At 42.6% G+C, this 24378-nt stretch overlaps 1 protein-coding gene across 2 annotated transcripts in view; it reads right to left on the bottom strand.

Moving 5' to 3' along the window:
• LOC138664932 (deoxynucleoside triphosphate triphosphohydrolase SAMHD1-like) overlaps positions 1–24378 on the bottom strand; it is a 415941-nt gene that overhangs the window by 31539 nt on the left and 360024 nt on the right. For both annotated transcript variants that reach the window (XM_069751981.1, XM_069751982.1), the window contains exons 11-13: positions 14150–14268; positions 11828–11902; positions 7870–7992 (exon numbers count right to left, since the gene is read on the bottom strand). In XM_069751981.1, the coding sequence (XP_069608082.1) occupies positions 7870–7992; positions 11828–11902; positions 14150–14268 (317 nt within the window). The remainder of the gene's footprint in view (positions 1–7869; positions 7993–11827; positions 11903–14149; positions 14269–24378) is intronic.

The raw sequence follows: 24378 nt of genomic DNA, 5'->3' as shown, positions 1-24378 counted from the left end.
AAATCTCCACACCTGACTAAAGGTGTGGAGGGCAAATCTGCCTCCCAGAGCTTCCAGCAAGACAGAATTAATTCACACTGATAAGCTGGACAAACATAGAAAGCACTGAATGGATAAGTCCACAATCTATGGACAGAAAAGAGCAAGCAAAAACTTAGCTTAGCTGAACTGGTCAGGATAACAGGGAACTCCAAAGAGATGTGAATCCAACCAGGAACCATTTACAAGTGGCACTGGCTGAAGAAAGAGCCAGACCTAAATAGCCGAGCAGAAGAGACGATAAGTGGAGGCAGCTGATGACAGCTAACTCCAAGGAGCAGCCATACCACTAGAAACCACCGGAGGGAGCCCAAGAGTGGAATTCACAACAATTGGCATACTGAATCCGCAATCCATGAAAGTACGTATACCCTTACAGTCCACAAAAATACTCGAGAGAAGCGTAATCAGGAACATTGACTTACCACACCCAGACTTTCTCACAGATGCAGTAGTGCCTTTTGTGGGGGTGGATGGTAACACACGGTACACTCCAAGGATCAGACCCCTAAACAAAGGCCTACAACCTGCAGAGTATGCTGTCTCAATTGGTTGTCTCATCCACCTACCCTGTCAGTTTAGTAGGATCAGATCTACTACCAAAACTCCAAGCCAGCATTCTGTTTCATAAGGACGAACTGTCACTTTCACAGGAGCAGTCTGCAGAAGTGTACGGTCTCTTCTCTTTACAGGACACACCTGTAGATCATGTGGACATTGAACTGATGGCATTGATCCCAGACTCACTGCGGACACGAGGCCCGGATGAAATTGGCAGGCTCAAAGTCCAGCCTATGAAGATGGAACTGGAGTCAGGAGCCCTGCTGCCATGGAAACTGCAATGCCTACCTTCCATTTCGTAATATGCCGCCATTATACAACAATATACCTGGAACCCTGGAAGATGACACATCCTACTGAAGACAGGAAAGCAGCTGTCCAGCACATACCTCTGGCAGCCAAGCCAATACAGCTACAGTCCTTCATTGGACTAGTTTCCTGCCATCCCTGGAGCCTTGATGCCTCAAGGACACTCTTTTCAGTTCAACCAAGGAAGCCATCGATGGGTTTGACATGCTAATCTGCACTCACATCCTCTCCTGCTCTAGGACTGCCAGACTATAACAAACTGTTCTGCCTGTTTTGTCATGGAGAAGCAAGCCATGCAACTGGAGTCCTGACAGAGCTTCACGGAAGGAGACAACGCCCTCCTGGGTACTACTCTTAACCCAGTGGCCCGTGGAGTCCCAACCTGCACGAGAACCACGTTGCAACCCACCTGTACTGGACAAGGCTTCTGACATCATTATGGGTCACCAGTTGAAGATCCTGGCCCATAGCACCTGTCTGCCGTAGCACCTGCTACGTCTGCAGTGCCCTATTCTGCTCAACGTCACTGTCTTCAAATGTGCTGTTCATAACCCAGTTACTCTCTTACCTCTGCCAAGGGGGGAGAGGGTGAAGATCACATCTCTGGCACATCAGTGGAAGAGGTAGTCGACTCTGAAATGGCTCAACGCGATTGTCTCACTGTCATGAGACAAGAAGACCTCTGGAAGATCCTGACCTGACGCTCTTTGTGGTTTGACCAAGGTATGCAGACCAAGAAGGCCGTTCGCACACTGGTATAGCAGTAGTTACAGAAGATACCTGCTGCCAGCAAAACCGCTGCCTCCACCCAAAGGCAGGACTGCGGGCCTTGATAGCAGCATGCAACAGGTCCATTCAACACACAGCCACGACCAATCTGGAGGGAAAGAGACTTCATCATGGCTAATGGAACGCCGGTCAGAGACAGCCAAAGCCATACAAGAACGAATGGAGTCCTCGTTGATGCCTGGAAGAGTTGCGGTGGTAAAAGGTGAAGACGCACACACACTGGAGACACCTCAAGGGAAGCAGTGGGCAGCAGACTAACTGAAGCAACAGCAAAAGAAGCAGCAATGATACTACTTGACACAGAAACATCTCATCTGTACTCTAATATGGATTCAGAAATGGAGGAAAAAGGGCTATCCCTGGAAAAATATGTCCTAACATTCCAGAAGCAAGCATCCAAAGAAGAGAAGAAGAAGAAGAAAAGGGACCAAGATGGAGCCACACCGATGAAACACGCCTAAGGATGAACAAGGGAAATTGAAGGCCTCGAACAAATGACCCTACATACTTAATGCTAGACAGGAAACAGTGGAGCTATAGCATAAGGAGTTTTAATCTTTCCCTTAGGTCTCACATATGCATGTGCACACACACACACACACACACACACACACACACACACACACACACTAGCAGGTCATATAAACTCAGCATTATAAGATCCTACTAATATTCCCAGTTTAGGGTTATACCTTTTCTAACTACAGTTGTCTATATGCAGACTAAGTTTATTGTTAAATAAGGCATGTGACTAAATTTGTTCTCAAGTTCCATCCATCCCAGATCCCGAGGACCTAGAAGGTGCCCACCAGATCCTGCTCGATGACTGACTCCTCATCAACAAGAGGTTCAAACTTAGAGATGACAGCCCGTTCCAAGTCCTGTCTACTACCACAGCAGTCCATGGATCCACGCTCCCCACTGCAAGGAGATGCCAGATCCAGAATCCAGTGGCGGCTGCCACTCTTCATCCGTCTGACACTTATCCTTCACCTAGTCCAAGGGGTAGCCAGTCACCAAGGGGTAGTCACTCATGAGGAGGGTATAGTGACATTTTGGTATAATATCTCCACCCCAAGAGTAACATATCAATTTGACTATTGCCTCATAGTAGAATGCCCAGGCCCCATGGCACAGTTTGACATCTGGCTAAACACACAATTCATCTGTGTCACCACTGCTGAAACAGGGGAAGGTTCAAACTGTGAGGATTGGTCACTTGTTGGGTGGCACACTGGTGAAAGTGACTGGGGACATCAACCAGTCCAGGTCCTGCAACGCAGAGACAAATGGGGAATCAGCCTATTAACCCGCATGACCCTGTCCAAAGCCCCATTTAAGGGCCAGAGGGGCCTTCCAGATTCAATACTCCACATCCCTGCCACTCATTGCCCCAAGGAGGGATGCATAGTCCTGTACCTTACCATTGACAACCCCTCAGAGAATGACCAAGGGTTATATGTACTAGGCTCAAGTAGTAAACTTGGGAGGCAGAATGGTGGCACAAAAGGTAAATTTTGGCTAAGAAGCATAGATACCAGTGGGGGCACACAGGGGGTACCTGATAGATTCAAAGCCAGGAACAAGACAGCAGTTGGGCTTAAACCCATCATTCCCATAAATAAGAACATACAGTGGATAAACTACCTATACTATAATCAACAACGGTTTATAAAATACACTAGAGATACCATAAAGGCACTTATTGACCCATTAAGTTTGCAATAGCTATTCTATCTGTTTTAACTGTATTAAGCCTTAATTCTCTACCTGCATAGCTATATGTCTTAAGAAAATGATGATGACGACCATGGAAACCAAAGGGATAACGACCATACATACTGATTTCAAAGATCCCCTAGATGAAAGAAGCTGCTGTGAAAACCATGAGAGGATCCACATCCCCCGGAATACGTCTGCCTGAAGCACACCGATGAGGGAGGGACTAGGATCTGACTTCCTCCTGTGCAAAGTCCGTTAGGAGGGGGTCCATCTATTAGAGATGGACCGTCTCGTTTATACGGTGAAGGTTAGTTAGTTAGATAGGCTCCAGATTAGGCAAGGAGGAACAGATCGATAGGCTCGACGAGATCAGAGTTTTGCATATCTCCAAAGGGGGGACTGTTAAGGGGAGAATGTATGGCATATGAAGATATACTTAAATCAAACCTATATGGGCGCTTTGCTTAACATTAGACTCGTGTAGCTTTAAGGTTCTCTGATTCACTGTCATAAGACTAAATTTTGTTGATTACTCTGTACCAGGATGTACCAAGATCCGTGTAAATCCCCTAGTCTTATCGAGAGTAAATGTATCTGCACGAAGGTGAATTGATCCCCAATAAAACCAAAGATAAGTAGAATACGTGCATAGACAGATGTCAGCTTGACCCAAAGGCGCCATTAGGGCGATAACGGTACAGAAATGGATTAAAAGCAATAATCATTAGAATAATGGTCCAATAATAATAAAGATACATAGAACATGTAAGATCAAAAGAGTTTTCTGATAAGTGTGAAGTTGGAAAAACCCATGATGTAATGTGCTGAGACTGCCCAATTTTTCCATAAAAAGAGCGGTCCGACGAATAAAGATCCAGAAGTCTTTGAGAGACAATTGCTTGCATTTGTGTCCTGATTTCTCTGGCCGTAATACCTCACATCCTATTTGGCAGCAGACAACTAAGATGAGAACACACGCATCCCGTGTGCCCTAACATATGTAGCTACATAGAAATAAATACAAAACCACCAATTGTGTGATAAAATACGTTAATATCAGGGTATAATATAAGGTAGTACACGTCTTAGTTATGTTGCAGGGGTTGGGGTAGCCCCCTCATAGAATATAAAGTAGCCTCCCTCACGGAATATAATGCAGCCCCCTTCATGGAATATAATGCAGTCCCCTGATAGAATATAATGCAGCCCTCCTCATAGGGTATAATGCAGCCACACCATAGAAGATAATGTAGCCCCCTCATAGGGCATAATGCAGCCCCCCATATAGTATAATGCAGCCCCTCCACAGAATATAATGTAGCCCCCTCAGAGTATAATGCAACCAACTCATAAGATATAATGCAGACCCCCCCATATACTGTGGCCCCCTCATAGGGCATAATTCAGCCCCCATATAGTATAATGTAGCCCCCCCAGAATATAATATAGCCCACTGAGAGAATAATCCACACAGAATATAATGCAGCCCCTCACAGAATATATTGTATCCCCTTCATAAAGTATAACACAGCCCCCTCATATAGTATAATGTTGCCACCCTCATAGGGTATAATTCAGCTCCTTTATATACAGGTCCTTCTCAAAAAATTAGCATATAGTGTTAAATTTCATTATTTACCATAATGCAATGATTACAATTAAACTTTCATATATTATAGATTCATTATCCACCAACTGAAATTTGTCAGGTCTTTTATTGTTTTAATACTGATGATTTTGGCATACAACTCCTGATAACCCAAAAAACCTGTCTCAATAAATTAGCATATCAAGAAAAGGTTCTCTAAACGACCTATTACCCTAATCTTCTGAATCAACTAATTAACTCTAAACACATGCAAAAGATACCTGAGGCTTTTATAAACTCCCTGCCTGGTTCATTACTCAAAACCCCCATCATGGGTAAGACTAGCGACCTGACAGATGTCAAGAAAGCCATCATTGACACCCTCAAGCAAGAGGGTAAGACCCAGAAAGAAATTTCTCAACAAATAGGCTGTTCCCAGAGTGCTGTATCAAGGCACCTCAATGGTAAGTCTGTTGGAAGGAAACAATGTGGCAGAAAACGCTGTACAACGAGAAGAGGAGACCGGACCCTGAGGAAGATTGTGGAGAAGGACCGATTCCAGACCTTGGGGAACCTGAGGAAGCAGTGGACTGAGTCTGGTGTGGAAACATCCAGAGCCACCGTGCACAGGCGTGTGCAGGAAATGGGCTACAGGTGCCGCATTCCCCAGGTAAAGCCACTTTTGAACCATAAACAGCGGCAGAGGCGCCTGACCTGGGCTACAGAGAAGCAGCACTGGACTGTTGCTAAGTGGTCCCAAGTACTTTTTTCTGATGAAAGCAAATTTTGCATGTCATTCGGAAATCAAGGTGCCAGAGTCTGGAGGAAGACTGGGGAGAAGGAAATGCCAAAATGCCTGAAGTCCAGTGTCAAGTACCCACAGTCAGTGATGGTGTGGGGTGCCATGTCAGCTGCTGGTGTTGGTCCACTGTGTTTCATCAAGGGCAGGGTCAATGCAGCTAGCTATCAGGAGATTTTGGAGCACTTCATGCTTCCATCGGCTGAAATGCTTTATGGAGATGAAGATTTCATTTTTCAGCACGACCTGGCACCTGCTCACAGTGCCAAAACCACTGGTAAATGGTTTACTGACCATGGTATTACTGTGCTCAATTGGCCTGCCAACTCTCCTGACCTGAACCCCATAGAGAATCTGTGGGATATTGTGAAGAGAAAGTTGAGAGACGCAAGACCCAACACTCTGGATGAGCTTAAGGCCGCTATTGAAGCATCCTGGGCCTCCATAACATCTCAGCAGTGTCACAGGCTGATTGCCTCCATGCCACGCCGCATTGAAGCAGTCATTTCTGCCAAAGGATTCCCGACCAAGTATTGAGTGCATAACTGAACATTATTATTTGTTGGTTTTTTTGTTTGTTATTAAAAAACACTTTTATTTGATTGGATGGGTGAAATATGCTAATTTATTGAGACAGGTTTTTTGGGTTATCAGGAGTTGTATGCCAAAATCATCAGTATTAAAACAATAAAAGACCTGACAAATTTCAGTTGGTGGATAATGAATCTATAATATATGAAAGTTTAATTGTAATCATTACATTATGGTAAATAATGAAATTTAACACTATATGCTAATTTTTTGAGAAGGACCTGTAGTATAATGCAGCCCCCCCTCCACCACCATCATTGTTTTCCCCCACCACCCCCATCATTGCCCATTCCAAAACCTCCATTATTGCCTCACCCCACCACCTCCATCATTGTCCTTTCCACCACGACCATCATTGCCTTCCCCCACCTCATCATTACCCATTCCACCACCTCCATTATTGCCACCCCCACCACCACCAACATTGCCTTCTCCCCCACCATCCAATCACTGCTCTCTCCATTACCCACATCATTGCCCTCTCCAATACACACACAGCACCACTCTCACACACATTACCACACACACACAGCCCCGAACCCCTCTCTATCTCATGCACACACGCAGACACACAGCACCACTCACCTCTCCGCATGTTCGCCGCAGCACATCCCGGCAGCATCTTTGTCGTTGGCAGCTTTCTCTCTGAAACAGTCGCGCGCTGAATGATGACGTAATCCAGCTGCGCTGCTGTATTAGACAGGAAGCACTAGGAAGGAAGCAGGACGGCATTGGATTACTGAAGCTCCACTCTACTGCCAAGCTGCAGGGATCGCTCCTTGCCCGCCGATTGCCCTCAATGTTAGCTGCCCTGCAGGTGCCCACCTCCGGGGCCTTGATGCAGCCGAACTGGCATTACATGCGGTAGGTCAGCTCCTGCGGGTAGTGTTAGCCTCAGCCTGCAACTAACACTGCCCGCTATTAAAGTGAAAAGAATATTCACTCCTCTCCACGCCAATTGAGGTGTGGGGATGTGTGAATATTCATTTCTCTTTAGCAGCGGGGACAGGCTCCTGTCTCCAGCTGCTGCTCTGCTGGCACTGGGCGGGCCCCCCTGACTCACAGGCCCCATAGCAGCTGTGTGTGCCGCTGTTAGCGACACCCCACTTGCTGGGGGCCCCTAGAGCAGTGGGGGCCCTAGGCAGCTGGCGGCCCTGTATGCCAGCAGGTGTAAGTGCCTGGGCCCACCAGAGAATCCTCCGGTTTCGCGGTGGGCCAGTCCGAAACCGGCAGCAACCCATTGTCACTGCACTGCGAGTTTGCCTGTGTGCTTAGGGCTGAAGTTGCAATATGGCACGGATTATAGGCATTCTATTGTATACACTTTTGGATTCTCACTTCAACTAAATATATATGCATTATGTGATAAGTAAAGACTCTGAATTTCAATAACTGAATTAAATAATTCTGTATATCACTATCCTCTGCTAACCAGTGTACCAACCAACTAACATAACGATTATATACCTACCTCACAATCTGGGATTTTTACAGCTTTCTTTAGATCACTCTTCAAATAAAAATGCATATTTTCAAGCGGACTCTTCCCTTTCTCCCCTTTCTCCGATTTCTGTCCATAATCCATTCGAATGACCTGGATTGGTAAAGAAAACAAAAATAAATTACTGAAATTAGACCTCACCTCTATCGTGAATGAATCTCAATTATCCCCTTGGTAACATTTGTTGTAATTGTGTTGTGCTGGAGCTGCATATGAACCATCGCTCACGGGTGTTAGCTGTGTGCTACAGCTGACATTCTGCTGCAGCGGGCACACTGGGAGACAAATCCAATGCTGAATTTAACACTGAAGTTAATAGTTTCTTTGCACTTAAAGGAATGGGTCATCCAAAAAGAAATTTCTTGAACAATTGAAAAACTGTAAAGTATTACTATTGTTTTTTTTTCTAATATTACCATGTTTTTAATGTCATAAAATATGAAAAATGGGGGGCAGCATGGTGGCTCAGTGGTTAGCACAGCAGCCTTTCAGCGCTGGAGTCCTGGGTTCAAACCCCACTAAGGACAACATCTGCAAAGAGTTTGTATGTTCTCTCCGTGTTTGCGTGGGTTTCCTCCGGGTACTCCGGTTTCCTCCCACACTCCAAAGACATACTGATAGGGAATTTAGATTGTGTGCCCCAACAGGGACAACGATGATAATGTGTGCAAAACTGTAAAGCGCTGCGGAATATGTTAGCGCTATATAAAAAAAAAACGTTTGGATATTTTCCACTATTAAACACTAGGGGGCAGCTGCTGTCATTTGCCATGCAGGGATTACATATGTGAACTGTATCATGTGCAGGGATCAGATATGTGAACTGTATCACGTGCAGGGATTAGATATGTAAACTGTATCATGTGCAGGGATTAGATATGTGAACTGTATCATGTGCAGGGATTGGATATGTGAACTGTATCATGTGCAGGGATTAGATATGTGAACTGTATCACGTGCAGGGATTAGATATGTGAACTGTATCACGTACAGGGATTAGATATGTGAACTGTATCACGTGCAGGGATTAGATATGTGAACTGTATCATGTGCAGGGATCTGATATGTGAACTGTATCACGTGCAGGGATTAGATATGTGAACTGTATCACGTGCAGGGATTAGATATGTGAACTGTATCACGTGCAGGGATTAGATATGTGAACTGTATCACGTGCAGGGATTAGATATGTGAACTGTATCACGTGCAGGGATTAGATATGTAAACTGTATCATGTGCAGGGATTAGATATGTGAACTGTATCACGTGCAGGGATCTGATATGTGAACTGTATCACGTGCAGGGATTAGATATGTGAACTGTATCACGTGCAGGGATTAGATATGTGAACTGTATCACGTGCAGGGATTAGATATGTGAACTGTATCACGTGCAGGGATTAGATATGTGAACTGTATCACGTGCAGGGATCTGATATGTGAACTGTATCACGTGCAGGGATTAGATATGTGAACTGTATCACGTGCAGGGATTAGATATGTGAACTGTATCACGTGCAGGGATTAGATATGTGAACTGTATCATGTGCAGGGATTAGATATGTGAACTGTATCATTTGCCGTCATTAGATATGTGAACTGTATCATGTGTTGAGATTGGATAGGCAGACTATCATGTGCAGGGATTAGATAGGCAGACTGTATCACAGGCAAGGATTAGATAGACAGACTGTGTCATGTGCAGGGATTAGATAGGCAGACTGTATCATAAACGATTAACAGAAGAAAGGGAATACAACCCAGAGGCACCAAATACGCAAAGGGGAGGGAAAAGTTATTATTGTCCTATCAAAATGGTAAAACCAGATATGTATTAGTGTATATCACCCCCTTGGTTAGTGTCACAGTGAAAGGTGGACCAGAAATTGGACAATCGGAAAAATGCCACTCAAAAAAAAAAACAAGAAAAAGAAGAACCGACAGAAAGTCCAAAATATAAGGTTAAAAATAATTTTATTAGTTGATCAGGTAAAAAATTATTGAAAAAACGATCGCAAATTACATTGAGTTATAATTCAATAAATTAGCATAATACATTTGCATGCTATAAAAAAGGGGCGCTTTTTGCCAGAATGTACGTAGTGGATGTGGGGGTGTCAAGATGTGCAATAATATCAGAATTACATAAAACTAGCAAAAAATATAAAAAATGGTAAAATATATATATATATTTAATACACACACAAATTTTTTAATATATATGAACTGCGTGAAAGTACAACCATCAAAAATTATAGGGGGGGTGTATATCGTTAGGGGGTATACCATGTGCAGGGATTAGATAGGCAAACTGTATCGTGTGCAGGTTTTAAATGGGCAGACTATCATGTGCAGGGATTAGATAAGCAGACTGTATTATGCCGGGATTAGATAGGCAGACTATCATGTGCAGGGATTACATAGGCAGACTATACCATGTGCAGGGATTAGATAAGCAGACTGTATTATGCCGGGATTAGATAGGCAGACTATCATGTGCAGGGATTACATAGGCAGACGATACCATGTGCAGGGATTAGATAGGCAGACTATCATGTGTAGGGATTAGATAGGCATACTGTATCATGTGCAGGGATTAGATAGGCAGACAGTATCATGTGCAGGGATTAGATAGGCAGACAGTATCATGTGCAGGGATTAGATAGGCATACTGTATCATGTGCAGGGATTAGATAGGCAGACAGTATCATTTGTAGGGATTAGATAGGCAGACTATCATGTGCAGGGATTAGATAGGCAGACTATCATGTGCAGGGATTAGATAGGCAGACTGTATCATGTGCAGGGATTAGATAGGCAGACTGTGTCATGTGCAGGGATTAGATAAGCAGACTGTATCATGTGCAGGGATTAGATAGGCAGACAGTATCATGTGCAGGGATTAGATAGGCAGACAGTATCATGTGTAGGGACTAGATAGACAGACTGTGTCATGTGCAGGGATTAGATAAACAGACTATATCATGTGCAGGGATTAGATAGGCGGACTGTATCATGTGCACGGATTAGATAGACGGAATATATCGTGTGTAGGAATTAGATAGGCGGACTGTATCGTGTGTAGGAATTAGGTGGATTTATCATGTTCAGGGATTATATACTTGGCATGCCTCGAGTGCTAGTATCAGATAAACGGACTATATCACTCACTGGGATAAGATACATGGCTCAATGGAGTGAATCATACTCTGGGTTTAGATACATGGACCGTCTCATGCTCGGGGATTAGATGCGCAGAGTGCATCATACAGTGGGATTAAATATCACATAGGATGGTATAAGATACAGGCCTGATTGGAGTGTATCACATGATTGGATTAGGTACAGTGCACAGCGCAGTTTATCACATAGGATGGGATTAGATACACTGAGTGTATAACACAGGATGGGGTTAGATACATGGAGTGTATCACACAGTATGGGGTTAGATACAGGGCTCAGTGTTGAGTTTCATGCATGATGGGATTATAAAAATATTATTTGAACCCTGAAATGGTACCACTAAAGCTAGAGCAAATACCGTATCCTCATGTAGCTCCAGTAATAGGAAGAATAAAAAAGTTTTTACCCTCAGACTATGAAAATAATGCATTTTTCAGGACATTATATGTGCTCCAAAATGATGCCCTCGTATAATTCATCAAAGAAATTGGAGATATGGCTTTTGGGATAGTGGTGCCCAAGGGGTACAACATTTTAAAATATCACTCTGCTTTCAGGGCCCAAAATAGTTACGATCTCAAGGAGTTAAAAGTGTTTAAGTTTTATAATAATTGCAATTGATATAATCTAATGGAATAAAAAAATGTAGCTTGATCTTATCATTTTACTAGTCAATTCACAGTGTTATTCCACAAGTATTCACAAAGCTAGAAGCAAATTATCACACTATAAAAATTAAGACTTACATCCACTCTGAAATCTTCTGCTTTCAGATTTCCATTGTATTTGGCAAGTTCTTTTTCTCTCGTTTTACAATCCTCCTATAACACACAACAGATTATTATTTTTCCATCTGTGTAGCCATTTTTGCTGACCTCCCTAGTTTAATTTATCAAGTAGAAACAGATGCAAGGGAGCTTGACTATAGGACGAGACAAGAATTTGCTTTCAGTCTAACCTGAGAGAGGCAATACAGTAGGTCTGCTTACTAGGTGCAGGCATAAAATTGCAACATTTTTATAATCAAGCCTTTTTAGAATATGTATTTATTTTTTATTTACATTGCAGAATTTGTAAAAACTAAGCTGTGAGAGTGAGGCTATGTGCACACGATGCGTCTTTGATGCGTTTTCTTACCCGCGTAAATGCTCCAAAAAAAGCAATGGAATACTAAAGCAAGGTAATGCAATGACAATCCTGAAGTGTTGTGCACATGATCAGTAAAATTCCGTGCATTTTATTTTCTGCAGCATGTCACTTCTTTTTGCGTTTCTGCAGCGGTTTTGACTCATTGACTTCAACTGAGTCAGTCAAATCTGCAGCAAAAATGCAGGTGTAAAAAGGTTTGCGTATTTGCTGCAGATTTGCTGTCAAAAATGCTGCGATTTGTCAGAAGGAAATTACATCAGAAGGAGAAGTGTATGGGTGGAGAATGTGTGTGTGTCTCTGTGTGTGGGCAGATAATATGTGCGTGTGTCTGTGTGTGTACCCATGGGAAGAACAGCCTATAGTGATTGGACTCTGGCATCGTCTGATGGAACTACTACTCCCATCTGGCTACGTCTTTTGTCTCATATAACAGAGATAGCATGAGCCGATGATGGGAGAATAGTCCCATCATCTGGCGCCTGTGTTCAATTGTAAATCAAAACATTTACATAATTACATACATATTCACATACTCACCGAACACCTAATCCCCGCTGCCCGTGTCTCCTGCAAACAAAATAATAAACCAACATATACTCACCTTTTCGCCGTAGTCCATTTAATACCCAGTGTACCACATCGATCTCAACCAGCCTCCGGCGATACACTGACAGGAGGTAATCGCTACCGCAGTGAGCCGCTGTGAGAGTTCACCAGAGTTCATCAGCTGATCAGCTTCGGTGCTCTCAGGGCACCGCTGCATGGGAAAGTTCTCACACAGCGGTAGTGCCGTAAGTGAGAGCACCGGAGCTGATGAACTCCAGTGAACTCTTATGGCAGCTCAGTGATACACTGCGGGAGCGATTACCTCCTGTCAGTGTATCGCCGGCGGCCGGGTAGAGCAGTCACATTTCCCAATATGACTGTTCTACATGTGAGATCGCCGTGGGATACTCTGTATTAAATGGACTATGTTGGACATGATAGTATTATATGTTGGTTTATTATTTTTTGATTGTTTGCAGGAGACGAGGGCGTCGGGGATTAGGCGTTCAGTTTGGTAAATTTAGATTCAATAAAGGAGTCTGTGCGATTATTTCAAAAAAAGGACTTAATTCTGGCTGAAAAATAAACAGCATTTGCATTTCACCAAGATTTGTGAGGGTATGTTCCCACGGTCAGTAAACGCTGCGGGTTGGACGCTGCGTACATCCGCAGCGTACATCCGCAGCATTCAACCTGCAGCAGATGTTACAGCATAGTGGATGGGATGTCAAGAAATCCCAACTCCACTATGCATGCATCGGCACCCACGACTTACCTGCGGAGGCGGACAGGCGGTGCATCTTTCCAGACTGCAGCATGTCTATTTATCTTGCGGAGACGCTCAGTCTCCGCAAGATAAAGATCACCCGTCCAATGTATTGGAACGTGGTGACTCTGCACGGTTCAATGAACACATGCGGAATCACCTGTGTTCAAAAACCGGCAGCGCTTTGGACGCAGTGGACATGTGCTGCGTCCAAAGCGCTGCCGATTATTGACCGTGGGGACGTAGCCTCACAGTTGCTGTTTAGTTACAACATATGTAGGTTAATTATGTTAATGCTCCTACATAGGCTGGTGACTGTGTGTGTGTCTCTTTACTTAGTATTAATGAGGGTATCTGTCTGAAGAGGTTGAACAATGAAATGCCATCACACTTCTTTTTTTTTTTACTAATATATCTTTATTTAGCGTTCTGGATTTACAAAAATGCATGAAAAAATGCATAAACGCGTGTATTTTCAGCTGCGTGTTTCTACCAAGAGATGCAGAAACCTTGCAGAAATTTCTGCAAGCAAATACGCAACGTGCGCACATAGCCTGATTTTCTGTATACAAGGTTTTTCAGTTTATGTATTTATAACACCACTCACCACAGTGTATGCAGTTGGCTTTGTCTTACCCAGAAACACATACAGTGCTCTGCGTTCTAATTTACTCAGTATCTTCCAGCCAGGTTTCTTGGTGTGGAGAATCTCATGAAAGATATAATCTAGGATGGAGATATACAGGTGAGGATTCTGACAGATTACATTAAGTTTGACCAACACTTTTAGAGCAAAATTAATGAAGTGGTTTTCATAAGAACTACATTTAAATGCAGGAGAAGTCGGATGGATTTGTTGAAATCCGGGACCCTCATTTTCGGGATCTTTGTGTGTATGTATATATATATATATATATATATATATATATATATATATATATATATATACACACACACATACATATACAGTGAGGGAAATAAGAATTTGATCCCTTGCTGATTTTGTAAGTTTGCCCACTGACAAAGACATGAACAGGCTATAATTTTAAGGGTACGTTAATTTTAACATTGAGAGACAGTATATCAAAAATAAAATCCAGAAAATCACATTGTATAAATTATATAAATTTATTAGCATTTTCCAGTGAGAAATAAGTATTTGATCCCTCTGGAAATCAAGACTTAATACTTGTTGGCAAAACCCCTGTTGGCAAGCACAGCAGTCAGACGTTTTTTGTAGTTGATGATGAGGATTGTGCATATGAGGAATTTTGGTCCACTCCTGTTTGCAGATCATCTCTAAATCATTAAGATTATGAGGTTGTCGCTTGGCAACTCGGAGCTTCAACTCTCTTCATAGGTTTTCTATGGGATTAAGGTCTGGAGAGTGGCTGGGCCACTCCATGACCTTAATGTGCTTCTTTTTAAACCACTCCTTTGTTGCCTTGACTGTATGTTTTGGGTCATTGTCTACCCAGCCACGACCCCATTTTTAATGTCCTGGCGGAGGGAAGGAGGTTGTCACTCAGGATTTTACGGTATATGGCTCCATCTATTCTCCCATTGATGCGGTACAGTAGTCCTGTGCCCTTAGCAGAGAAACATCTCCCAAAACATAATGTTTCCACTTCCCTGCTTGACAGTGGGAATGGTGTTCTTTGGGTCATAGCCAGCATTTCTGTTCCTCCATGCACGGCGAGTTAAGTTAATGCCAAAGACTCAATTTTTATCTCATCTAACCACAGCACCTTCTCGCAATCACTCACAGAATCTTCCAGGAGTTCATTGGCAAACTTCAGACAGGCCTGCACATGTGCCTTCTTGAGCAGGGGAACATTGTGGGCACTGCAGGATTTTAAATCTTTACAGCATAATGTGTTACCAATGGTTTTCTTGGTAACAGTGGTCCCAGCTGCCTTGAGATCATTAACATGTTCCCATCGTGTAGTTTTAGGCTGATCTCTCACCTTTCTCATAATCAAGGATACCCCACGAGGTGAGATTTTGCATGGTGCCCCAGATCAATGTCGATTGACAGTCATTTTCTATTTCTTCCATTTTCTTACTATTGCACCAACAGTTGTCTCCTTCTCAACCAGCGACTTATGGCCCACTCATGCTTTGTGCAGGTCTATGATCTTTTCTCTGACATCCTTATAAAGCTGTTTGGTCTTCTCCATGTTGTAGAGGTTAGAGTCTGACTGATTAATTGAGTTTGTGGACAGGAGTCTTTGGGTCATTCCATGTCAAGTGAACCAATGATTTTTACCACTATATTTTTAATTCTTTTGAGATTTTGTTATTTTGTAATAGTGTGTCAGAGAATGCAAAATGTGAAGAAAAAAAAATCTAGATTTTTTTTTGTATTTTTTATTGATTTTCAAAGTTCGGAAAAAGTGCGAATTTCGCTATTGCCTGCCTTTACATTTCTCCCCATAACTCAGGCTAGAAAAAAGATAGAGAAAGCAAATAAACACCATTCTACTCAGAACTGTACAGGCTTTCACCAGATATGTCACAACAGTATCTTTGATAATATTTTACCTATGCGAACGGAAGCGCAAAACTTTAAAACGCATTTCCGAAAAAAACGTTTAATTTAAGAATTTCAAAAACCTGCTCTGCTCCAAGCCACATCTGTACCAAAATACAAGCTGGGATCGTGATGGGATCATATTTTAAAAAATAAAACTATTACAGTGTCAATTCGAAAATCTCGCATTCAGATCTGTTCAGCCTGTGGTCTAACAGTGTGGGGTCCATATTTACCAAATAATCCATGATTTTTAGATATTACTATATTCTTTTATTATGTTACATCTTAGAAGCAGGAGAGGACAGAGGAGAAGCTTTGTTAGGGCTGAGAATGACCAGGGGTAGACAGTGAATGCAGACCAGATGACCGGCCAGCAGCTCGGGCCTCCACAGGCCGTATTCACACCAAAATATTCTTAACATCCAGCTCATGTATTGTACAAACCAGGACTACGAGGAGGAGGAGAGATTGTGAAAACCTCGGTTACAGGAAGCAGAACCCATCAGAGGGACTCAGCAATACCGGACTGTCATCCCATGTAGTGACACAGAAATAAAAACAAGGATTTCTTCATTCAGCAAAGACAGTGACGTCCATGACGTGATAGAAGGCGGCACAAGATTGGCAGTGGATGACATAACTGGTGATGTGACCTGTGAATATGATCGGCGCTGGCGGCTACTGGACTCTCCAAAGATTGTGAAAATGAAGACTTTTCTGCACTTTCTGGTCCAGCGCCCTCCTTTGTGTATCCAAGAAAACCAGACATTGTAAAAGTTACAAAAATCAGATATTATCTCAGGTGGAGCTGAGCACCATGACCGGCCGCACATACTCTGACACAGAAGGAAACAGCCATTGCTAGTAAGCGCTTATGGACAAGATGACATTTCACCCACTAGAAGGGACACATTGATGATAAAAGGCCAGTGTAAAAACCTACTATTAATTGTTTGATTAGTTCATATTTTATAAAATGAGGATTTAACTACAGTACTATTCTTCTTAAACACTTCATAAATTAAATGTTTAGTGATATAATAGAAAAACAATTGTTACATGTATAAATAGGTGGTAAAACTATTGGTTCTATTTAATCTTGTTTTTAACATATAATTAGGATCAGACTGTATTTGGAAAATCACTTGAGGATATGATCACCTTTTTTCTTTTGGCTTGTTCAGTGCATTCAGGTTGAAAATGCTGGGCAAGTTGTGTTATGATGATTAGGATGTATTTATTGTGGCACTTCGGGATTTGTTTTTTGTGTTTCTTTATTGTTGCATATAAATGTTGAATTCAGTAAGTTGTAATTTGAAAAGAAAAAAGGAAGAAACTCGCACAAACATAAAATCAGATGATTCAAGGCTTAAAAAAAATACCAATTTGAAAGATCCCAAGTTGAATCCCTGTACAAATATAAACATGAATACAAGTAATACACATGTATGTTTTCACAATTTTAAAACATACTTTTTTTCACAATTGCGCATCAAAATTTTGAATTTGATTTCTTCAAAACAAAATATCAAGAAACATAGTCTTGTGACATATCAAATGAAAGCCGGAACCGTTCTGAGAAAAATGATGCCTCTCCCACCTCTTTATCTTAATTCTAGCCCGAGATATGATAAAAAAAATGTAAAGCCATACCAGGCCAAAATCCGCACATTTTCAAAACTTTAAAAATCTGTAAAAAATTAACTGATGAAGAAAAAAATTCTAAACTTTTAATTTGTAATTAACTAAAGTTGTACTTCATAAAAACAAAAAATAAAATTTTTTTTAAAGACGTCAGGCAAAAAAAATATTCATATTTGGATCACTTGATATGGAATGACCCCTTTTAGAAAGGTGACTATGTAAGGGTATGTGCACACGTCCGGATTTTTAGCGCTTTTTTGCGGAATTTCACAATAAAAACGCTATAAAATCGCTAAAAAAGCGCAAACATTATGCATCCTATCATTTAGAATGCATTCTGCATTTTTTGTGCATATGTTTGCGTTTTTTTCCGCAACAAAAACGCATACCGCAAAAAAACGGACATGTTCATTATTTTTGCGGATTTTTTGCGGATTTCCCATCAAATTGGAGTGTCCGGAAAAAAGCGCAAAAAATGCGTCAAAAACGCGCAAATTCCGCGCTAAAAAAGCACGGGGATTTCTGGCAGAATTCTCAGGATTTTGTCAGGAAAAAATCCTGACGTGTGCACATACCCTAAGACAGCTTTTAATGCAGATAATGAGTTGATTAGGAGCGTCTAACTGGTCTGCAGGAGCCAAAACTCTTAATGGTTGATAGAGTTTGACTACTGCAACATCCTTTTCTGTGGCCTCCCTGCTAACACCCTTGCACCTCTCCAGTCCATCCTTAACTCTGCTGCCCGACTAATCCATCTCTCTCCTCGCTACTCCTCCGCTTCCCCCCTCTGCAAATCTCTTCACTGGCTCCCATTCCCTCAGCATATCCAGTTCAAATTGCTAATACTGACCTACAAAGCCATCCACAACCTGTCTCCTCCATATATCTCTGAACTAATCTCTCGATATCTTCCCTCACGTGACCTCCGGTCCTCCCAAGACCTCCTTCTCTCCTCCACACTTATTCGCTCCTCATCCAATCGCCTCCAAGACTTCTCCCGAATATCCCCCATCCTCTGGAACTCTCTGCCCCAACACGTCCGACTATCAACCACAGTCGGATCCTTCAGACGGAACCTGAAAACTCATCTCTTCAGGAAAGCCTACAGCCTGCACTGACACCGCTGCTGCCTCATCACCAACGAAGCTACCGCCTCACCAACACCGGAGCTACCGCCTCACCAACACCGGAGCTACCGCCTCACCAACACCGGAGCTCCTGCAACCCTCAACCTACTGTCTCCTTCCCCATAATCCTGTAGAATGTAAGCCCGCAAGGGCAGGGTCCTCGCCCCTCTGTATCAGTCCGTCATTGTTAGTTTGTTTACTGTATGTGATATTTGTAACTTGTATGTAACCCCTTCTCATGTACAGCACCATGGAATCAATGGTGCTATATAAATAAATAATAATAATAATAATAATAATAGAGGATCAAATACATACATATACATATATATATATATATATATATATTCTCTCTCTCTCTCTCTCTTTCTCTCTCTCTATATATATATATACTAGCTGAAGAGCCCCGGCGTTGCCTGGGCATAGTAAATATCTGTGGTAAGTTATAGCACTTCACTTCTCTTATTTTCCCATCACGCCTCTCATTTTCCCAATCACATCTTTAATTTTCCCCCTCACATCTCTCATTTTCTCCCTCACACCTCTCATTTTCTCCCTCACTCCTCTCATTCCCGCCTAACACTTGTCATTTCGACCTCACATCTGTCATTTTCCGATCACTACACTATTTTCCCTCACTCCTCTCATTTTGCACTCACACCTTTTCATTTTCACCTCACACCTCTCATTTTCACCTCAGTATATACGTTTGTCATCTCCCTTATATATAGTATACACCTGTATGTCATCTCCTGTATATAGTATATACCTGTATGTCATCTCCCCTGTATATAGTATATACCTGCTGTGTGTCATCTCCCCTGTATATAGTATATACCTGTATGTCATCTCCTCCTATATATAGCATATACCTGTATGTCATCTCCTTCTATATATAGTATATACCTGTATGTCATCTCCTCCTGTATATAGTATATACCTGTGTGTCATCTCCCCTGTATATAGTATATATCTGTGTGTCATCTCCTCCAGTATATAGTATATACCTGTATGTCATCTTCTATATATAGCATATACCTGTATGTCATCTCCTCCTGTATATAGTATATACCTGTAGGTAATCTGCTCCTGTATATAGTATATACCTGTGTGTCATCTCCTCCTGTATATAGTATGTACCTGTATGTCATCTCCTCCTCTATATAGTATATACCTGTGTGTCATCTCTCCTGTATATAGTATATATCTGTGTGTCATCTCCCCTGTATATAGTATATACCTGTGTGATCTCCTGTATTAGACCTCGTTAACACGTTATTTGCTCAGTATTTTTACCTCAGTATTTGTAAGATAAATTGGCAGCCTGATAAATCCCCAGCCAACAGGAAGCCCTCCCCCTGGCAGTATATATTAGCTCACACATACACATAATAGACAGGTCATGTGACTGTCAGCTGCTGTATTTCCTATATGGTACATTTGTTGCTCTCGTAGTTTGTCTGCTTATTAATCAGATTTTTATTTTTGAAGGCTAATACCAGACTTGTGTGTGTTTTAGGGCGAGTTTCGTCTGTCAAGTTGTGTGTGTTGAGTTGTGTGTGGCGACATGCATGTAGCGACTTTTGTGAGATGAGTTTTGTGTGGCAACATGCGTGTAGCAACTTTTTGTGTGTCGAGTTGCATGTGACAGGTTAGTGTAGCAAGTTGTGTGCAGCAAGTTTTGCGCATGGCGAGTTTTGCGCGTGGTGAGTTTTATGTCTGGTGCCTTTTGAGTATGTGCAAGTTTTGTGTGAGGGAACTTTTGCATGTGTTGCAAATTTTGTGCATCTGGCAATTTTTCCGCGTGTGCAAGTTTTGCGTGTGGCGAGTTTTCCATGAGGTGAGTTTTGCACTTGTGGCGAGTTTTGCGTGAGCCTAGTTTTTGCATGTGGCGAGTTTTGCGCATGGTGAGTTTTGAGCGGCGACTTTTGTGTTTCGACTTTTATGTGGCGAGGTTGGTGTATGTGTGGTGAAATGTGTGCTGAGCGTGGTATATGTGTTCAAGCACGTGGTAGTGTGTGGCGCATTTTGTGTGTGTGTTCATATCCCCATGTGTGGTGAGTATCTCATGTCGGGGCCCCACCTTAGCAACTGATCGGTATATACTCCTTGGCGCCATCGCTCTTATTCTTTAAGTTCCCCTTGTTCACATCTGGCAGCTGTCAATTTGCCTCCAACACTTTTCCTTTCACTTTTCCCCATTATGTAGGTAGGGGAAAAATAGTTTGGTGAATTGGAAAGCGCGGGGTTAAAATTTCACCTCACAACGTACAGTGGGGCAAAAAAGTATTTAGTCAGTCAGCAATAGTGCAAGTTCCACCACTTAAAAAGATGAGAGGCGTCTGTAATTTACATCATAGGTAGACCTCAACTATGGGAGACAAACTGAGAAAAAAAAAATCCAGAAAATCACATTGTCTGTTTTTTTAACATTTTATTTGCATATTATGGTGGAAAATAAGTATTTGGTCAGAAACAAACAATCAAGATTTCTGGCTCTCACAGACCTGTAACTTCTTATTTAAGAGTCTCCTCTTTCCTCCACTCATTACCTGTAGTAATGGCACCTGTTTAAACTTGTTATCAGTATAAAAAGACACCTGTGCACACCCTCAAACAGTCTGACTCCAAACTCCACTATGGTGAAGACCAAAGAGCTGTCAAAGGACACCAGAAACAAAATTGTAGCCCTGCACCAGGCTGGGAAGACTGAATCTGCAATAGCCAACCAGCTTGGAGTGAAGAAATCAACAGTGGGAGCAATAATTAGAAAATGGAAGACATACAAGACCACTGATAATCTCCTTCGATCTGGGGCTCCACGCAAAATCCCACCCCGTGGGGTCAGAATGATCACATGACCGGTGAGCAAAAATCCCAGAACCACGTGGGGGGACCTAGTGAATGAACTGCAGAGAGCTGGGACCAATGTAACAAGGCCTGCCATAAGTACCACACTACGCCACCATGGACTCAGATCCTGCAGTGCCAGACGTGTCCCACTGCTTAAGCCAGTACATGTCCGGGCCCGTCTGAAGTTTGCTAGAGAGCATTTGGATGATCCAGAGGAGTTTTGGGAGAATGTGCTATGGTCTGATGAAACCAAACTGTAACTGTTTGGTAGAAACACAACTTGTCGTGTTTGGAGGAAAAAGAATACTGAGTTGCATCCATCAAACACCATACCTACTGTAAAGCATGGTGGTGGAAACATCATGCTTTGGGGCTGTTTCTCTGCAAAGGGGCCAGGACGACTGATCCGGGTACATGAAAGTATGAATGAGGCCATGTATCGTGAGATTTTGAGTGCAAACCTCCTTCCATCAGCAAGGGCATTGAAGATGAAACGTGGCTGGGTCTTTCAACATGACAATGATCCAAAGCACACCGCCAGGGCAACGAAGGAGTGGCTTCGTAAGAAGCATTTCAAGGTCCTGGAGTGGCCTAGCCAGTCTCCAGATCTCAACCCTATAGAAAACCTTTGGAGGGAGTTGAAAGTCCGTGTTGCCAAGCGAAAAGCCAAAAACATCACTGCTCTAGAGGAGATCTGCATGGAGGAATGGGTCAACATAGCAACAACAGTGTGTGGCAACCTTGTAAAGACTTACAGAAAACGTTTGACCTCTGTCATTGCCAACAAAGGATATATTACAAAGTATTGAGATGAAATTTTGTTTCTGACCAAATACTTATTTTCCACCATAATATGCAAATAAAATGTTAAAAAAACAGACAATGTGATTTTCTGGATTTTTTTTTCTCAGTTTGTCTCCCATAGTTGAGGTCTACCTATGATGTAAATTACAGACGCCTCTCATCTTTTTAAGTGGTGGAACTTGCACTATTGCTGACTGACTAAATACTTTTTTGCCCCACTGTAGCCTATGACGCTCTCAGGGTCCAGACGTGTGACTGTGCAAAATTTTGTTGCTGTAGCTGCGACGCTTCCAACACTTTTCCTTTCACTTTTTTCCCCATTATGTAGATAGGGGCAAAATTGTTTGGTGAATTGGAACGCGCGGGGTTAAAATTTCGCCTCACAATATAGCCTATGACGCTCTCGGGGTCCAGACGTGTGACTGTGCAAAATTTTGTGGCTGTAGCTGCGACGGTGCAGATGCCAATCCCAGACATACACACACACACACACATACACACACACACACATACACACATTCAGCTTTATACAGTAGATATATATATATATATATATATATATATATATATATATATATTTTATATACAGTACAGACCAAAAGTTTGTACACACCTTCTCATTATTTAAAGATTTTTCTGTATTTTCATGACTATGAAAATTGTACATTCCCGCTGAAGGCATCAAAACTATGAATTAACACATGTGGAATTATATACTTAACAAAGAAGTGTGAAACAACTGAAATTATGTCTTATATTCTAGGTTCTTCAAAGTAGCCACCTTTTGTTTTGATGACTGCTTTACACACTCTTGGCATTCTCTTGATGAGCTTCATGAGGTAGTCACCAGGAATGGTCTTCCAACAATCTTGAAGGAGTTCCCAGAGATGCTTAGCACTTGTTGGCCCTTTTGCCTTCACTCTGCGGTCCAGCTCACCCCAAACCATCTCGATTAGAATCAGGTCTAGTGACTGTGGAGGCCAGGTCATCTGGCGTAGCACCCAATCACTCTCCTTCTTGGTCAAATAGCCCTTACACAGCCAGGAGGTGTGTTTGGGGTCATTGTCCTGATGAAAAATAAATGATGGTCCAACTAAACGCAAACCGGATGGAATAGCATGCCGCTGCAAGATACTGTGGTAGCCATGCTGTTTCAGTATGCCTTCAATTTTGAATAAATCCCCAACAGTGTCACCAGCAAAGCACCCCCACACCATCACACCTCCTCCTCCATGCTTCACGGTGGGAACCAGGCATGTAGAGTCCATTCGTTCACCTTTTCTGCGTCGCACAAATACACGGTGGTTGGAACCAAAGATCTCAAATTTGGACTCATCAGACCAAAGCACAGATTTCCACTGGTCTAATGTCCATTCCTTGTGTTCTTTATCCCAAACAAGTCTCTTCTGCTTGTTGCCTATCCTTAGCAGTGGTTTCCTAGCAGCTATTTTACCATGAAGGCCGGCTCCACATAGTCTCCTCTTAAGGCCGGGATCACACATGCGAGAAACACGTCCGTGTCTCGCATGTGAAATCCAAGCTCTGGCGCCGGCACTTGGGAGCGAAGCGTGCAGCTCCATGTGTTCCTATGCGGCCGCACGCTCCGCTCCACAGTGCCAGCGCCAGAGCTTGGATTTCACATGCGAGACATGGACGTGTTTCTCGCATGTGTGATCCCGGCCTTACAGTTGTTGTAGAGATGTGTCTTCTGCTAGAACTCTCTGTGGCATTGACCTGGTCTCTAATCTGAGCTGCTGTTAACCTGCGATTTCTGAGGCTGGTGACTCGGATAAACTTATCCTCAGAAGCAGAGGTGACTCCTGGTCTTCCTTTCCTGGGGCGGTCCTCATGTGAGCCAGTTTCTTTGTAGCG

This window comes from Ranitomeya imitator, chromosome 2 (genome assembly GCF_032444005.1).
Source record: "Ranitomeya imitator isolate aRanImi1 chromosome 2, aRanImi1.pri, whole genome shotgun sequence".
NCBI classification, from domain to species: Eukaryota; Metazoa; Chordata; class Amphibia; order Anura; family Dendrobatidae; genus Ranitomeya; species Ranitomeya imitator.
This window is presented reverse-complemented; position numbering and strand designations above follow the sequence as displayed.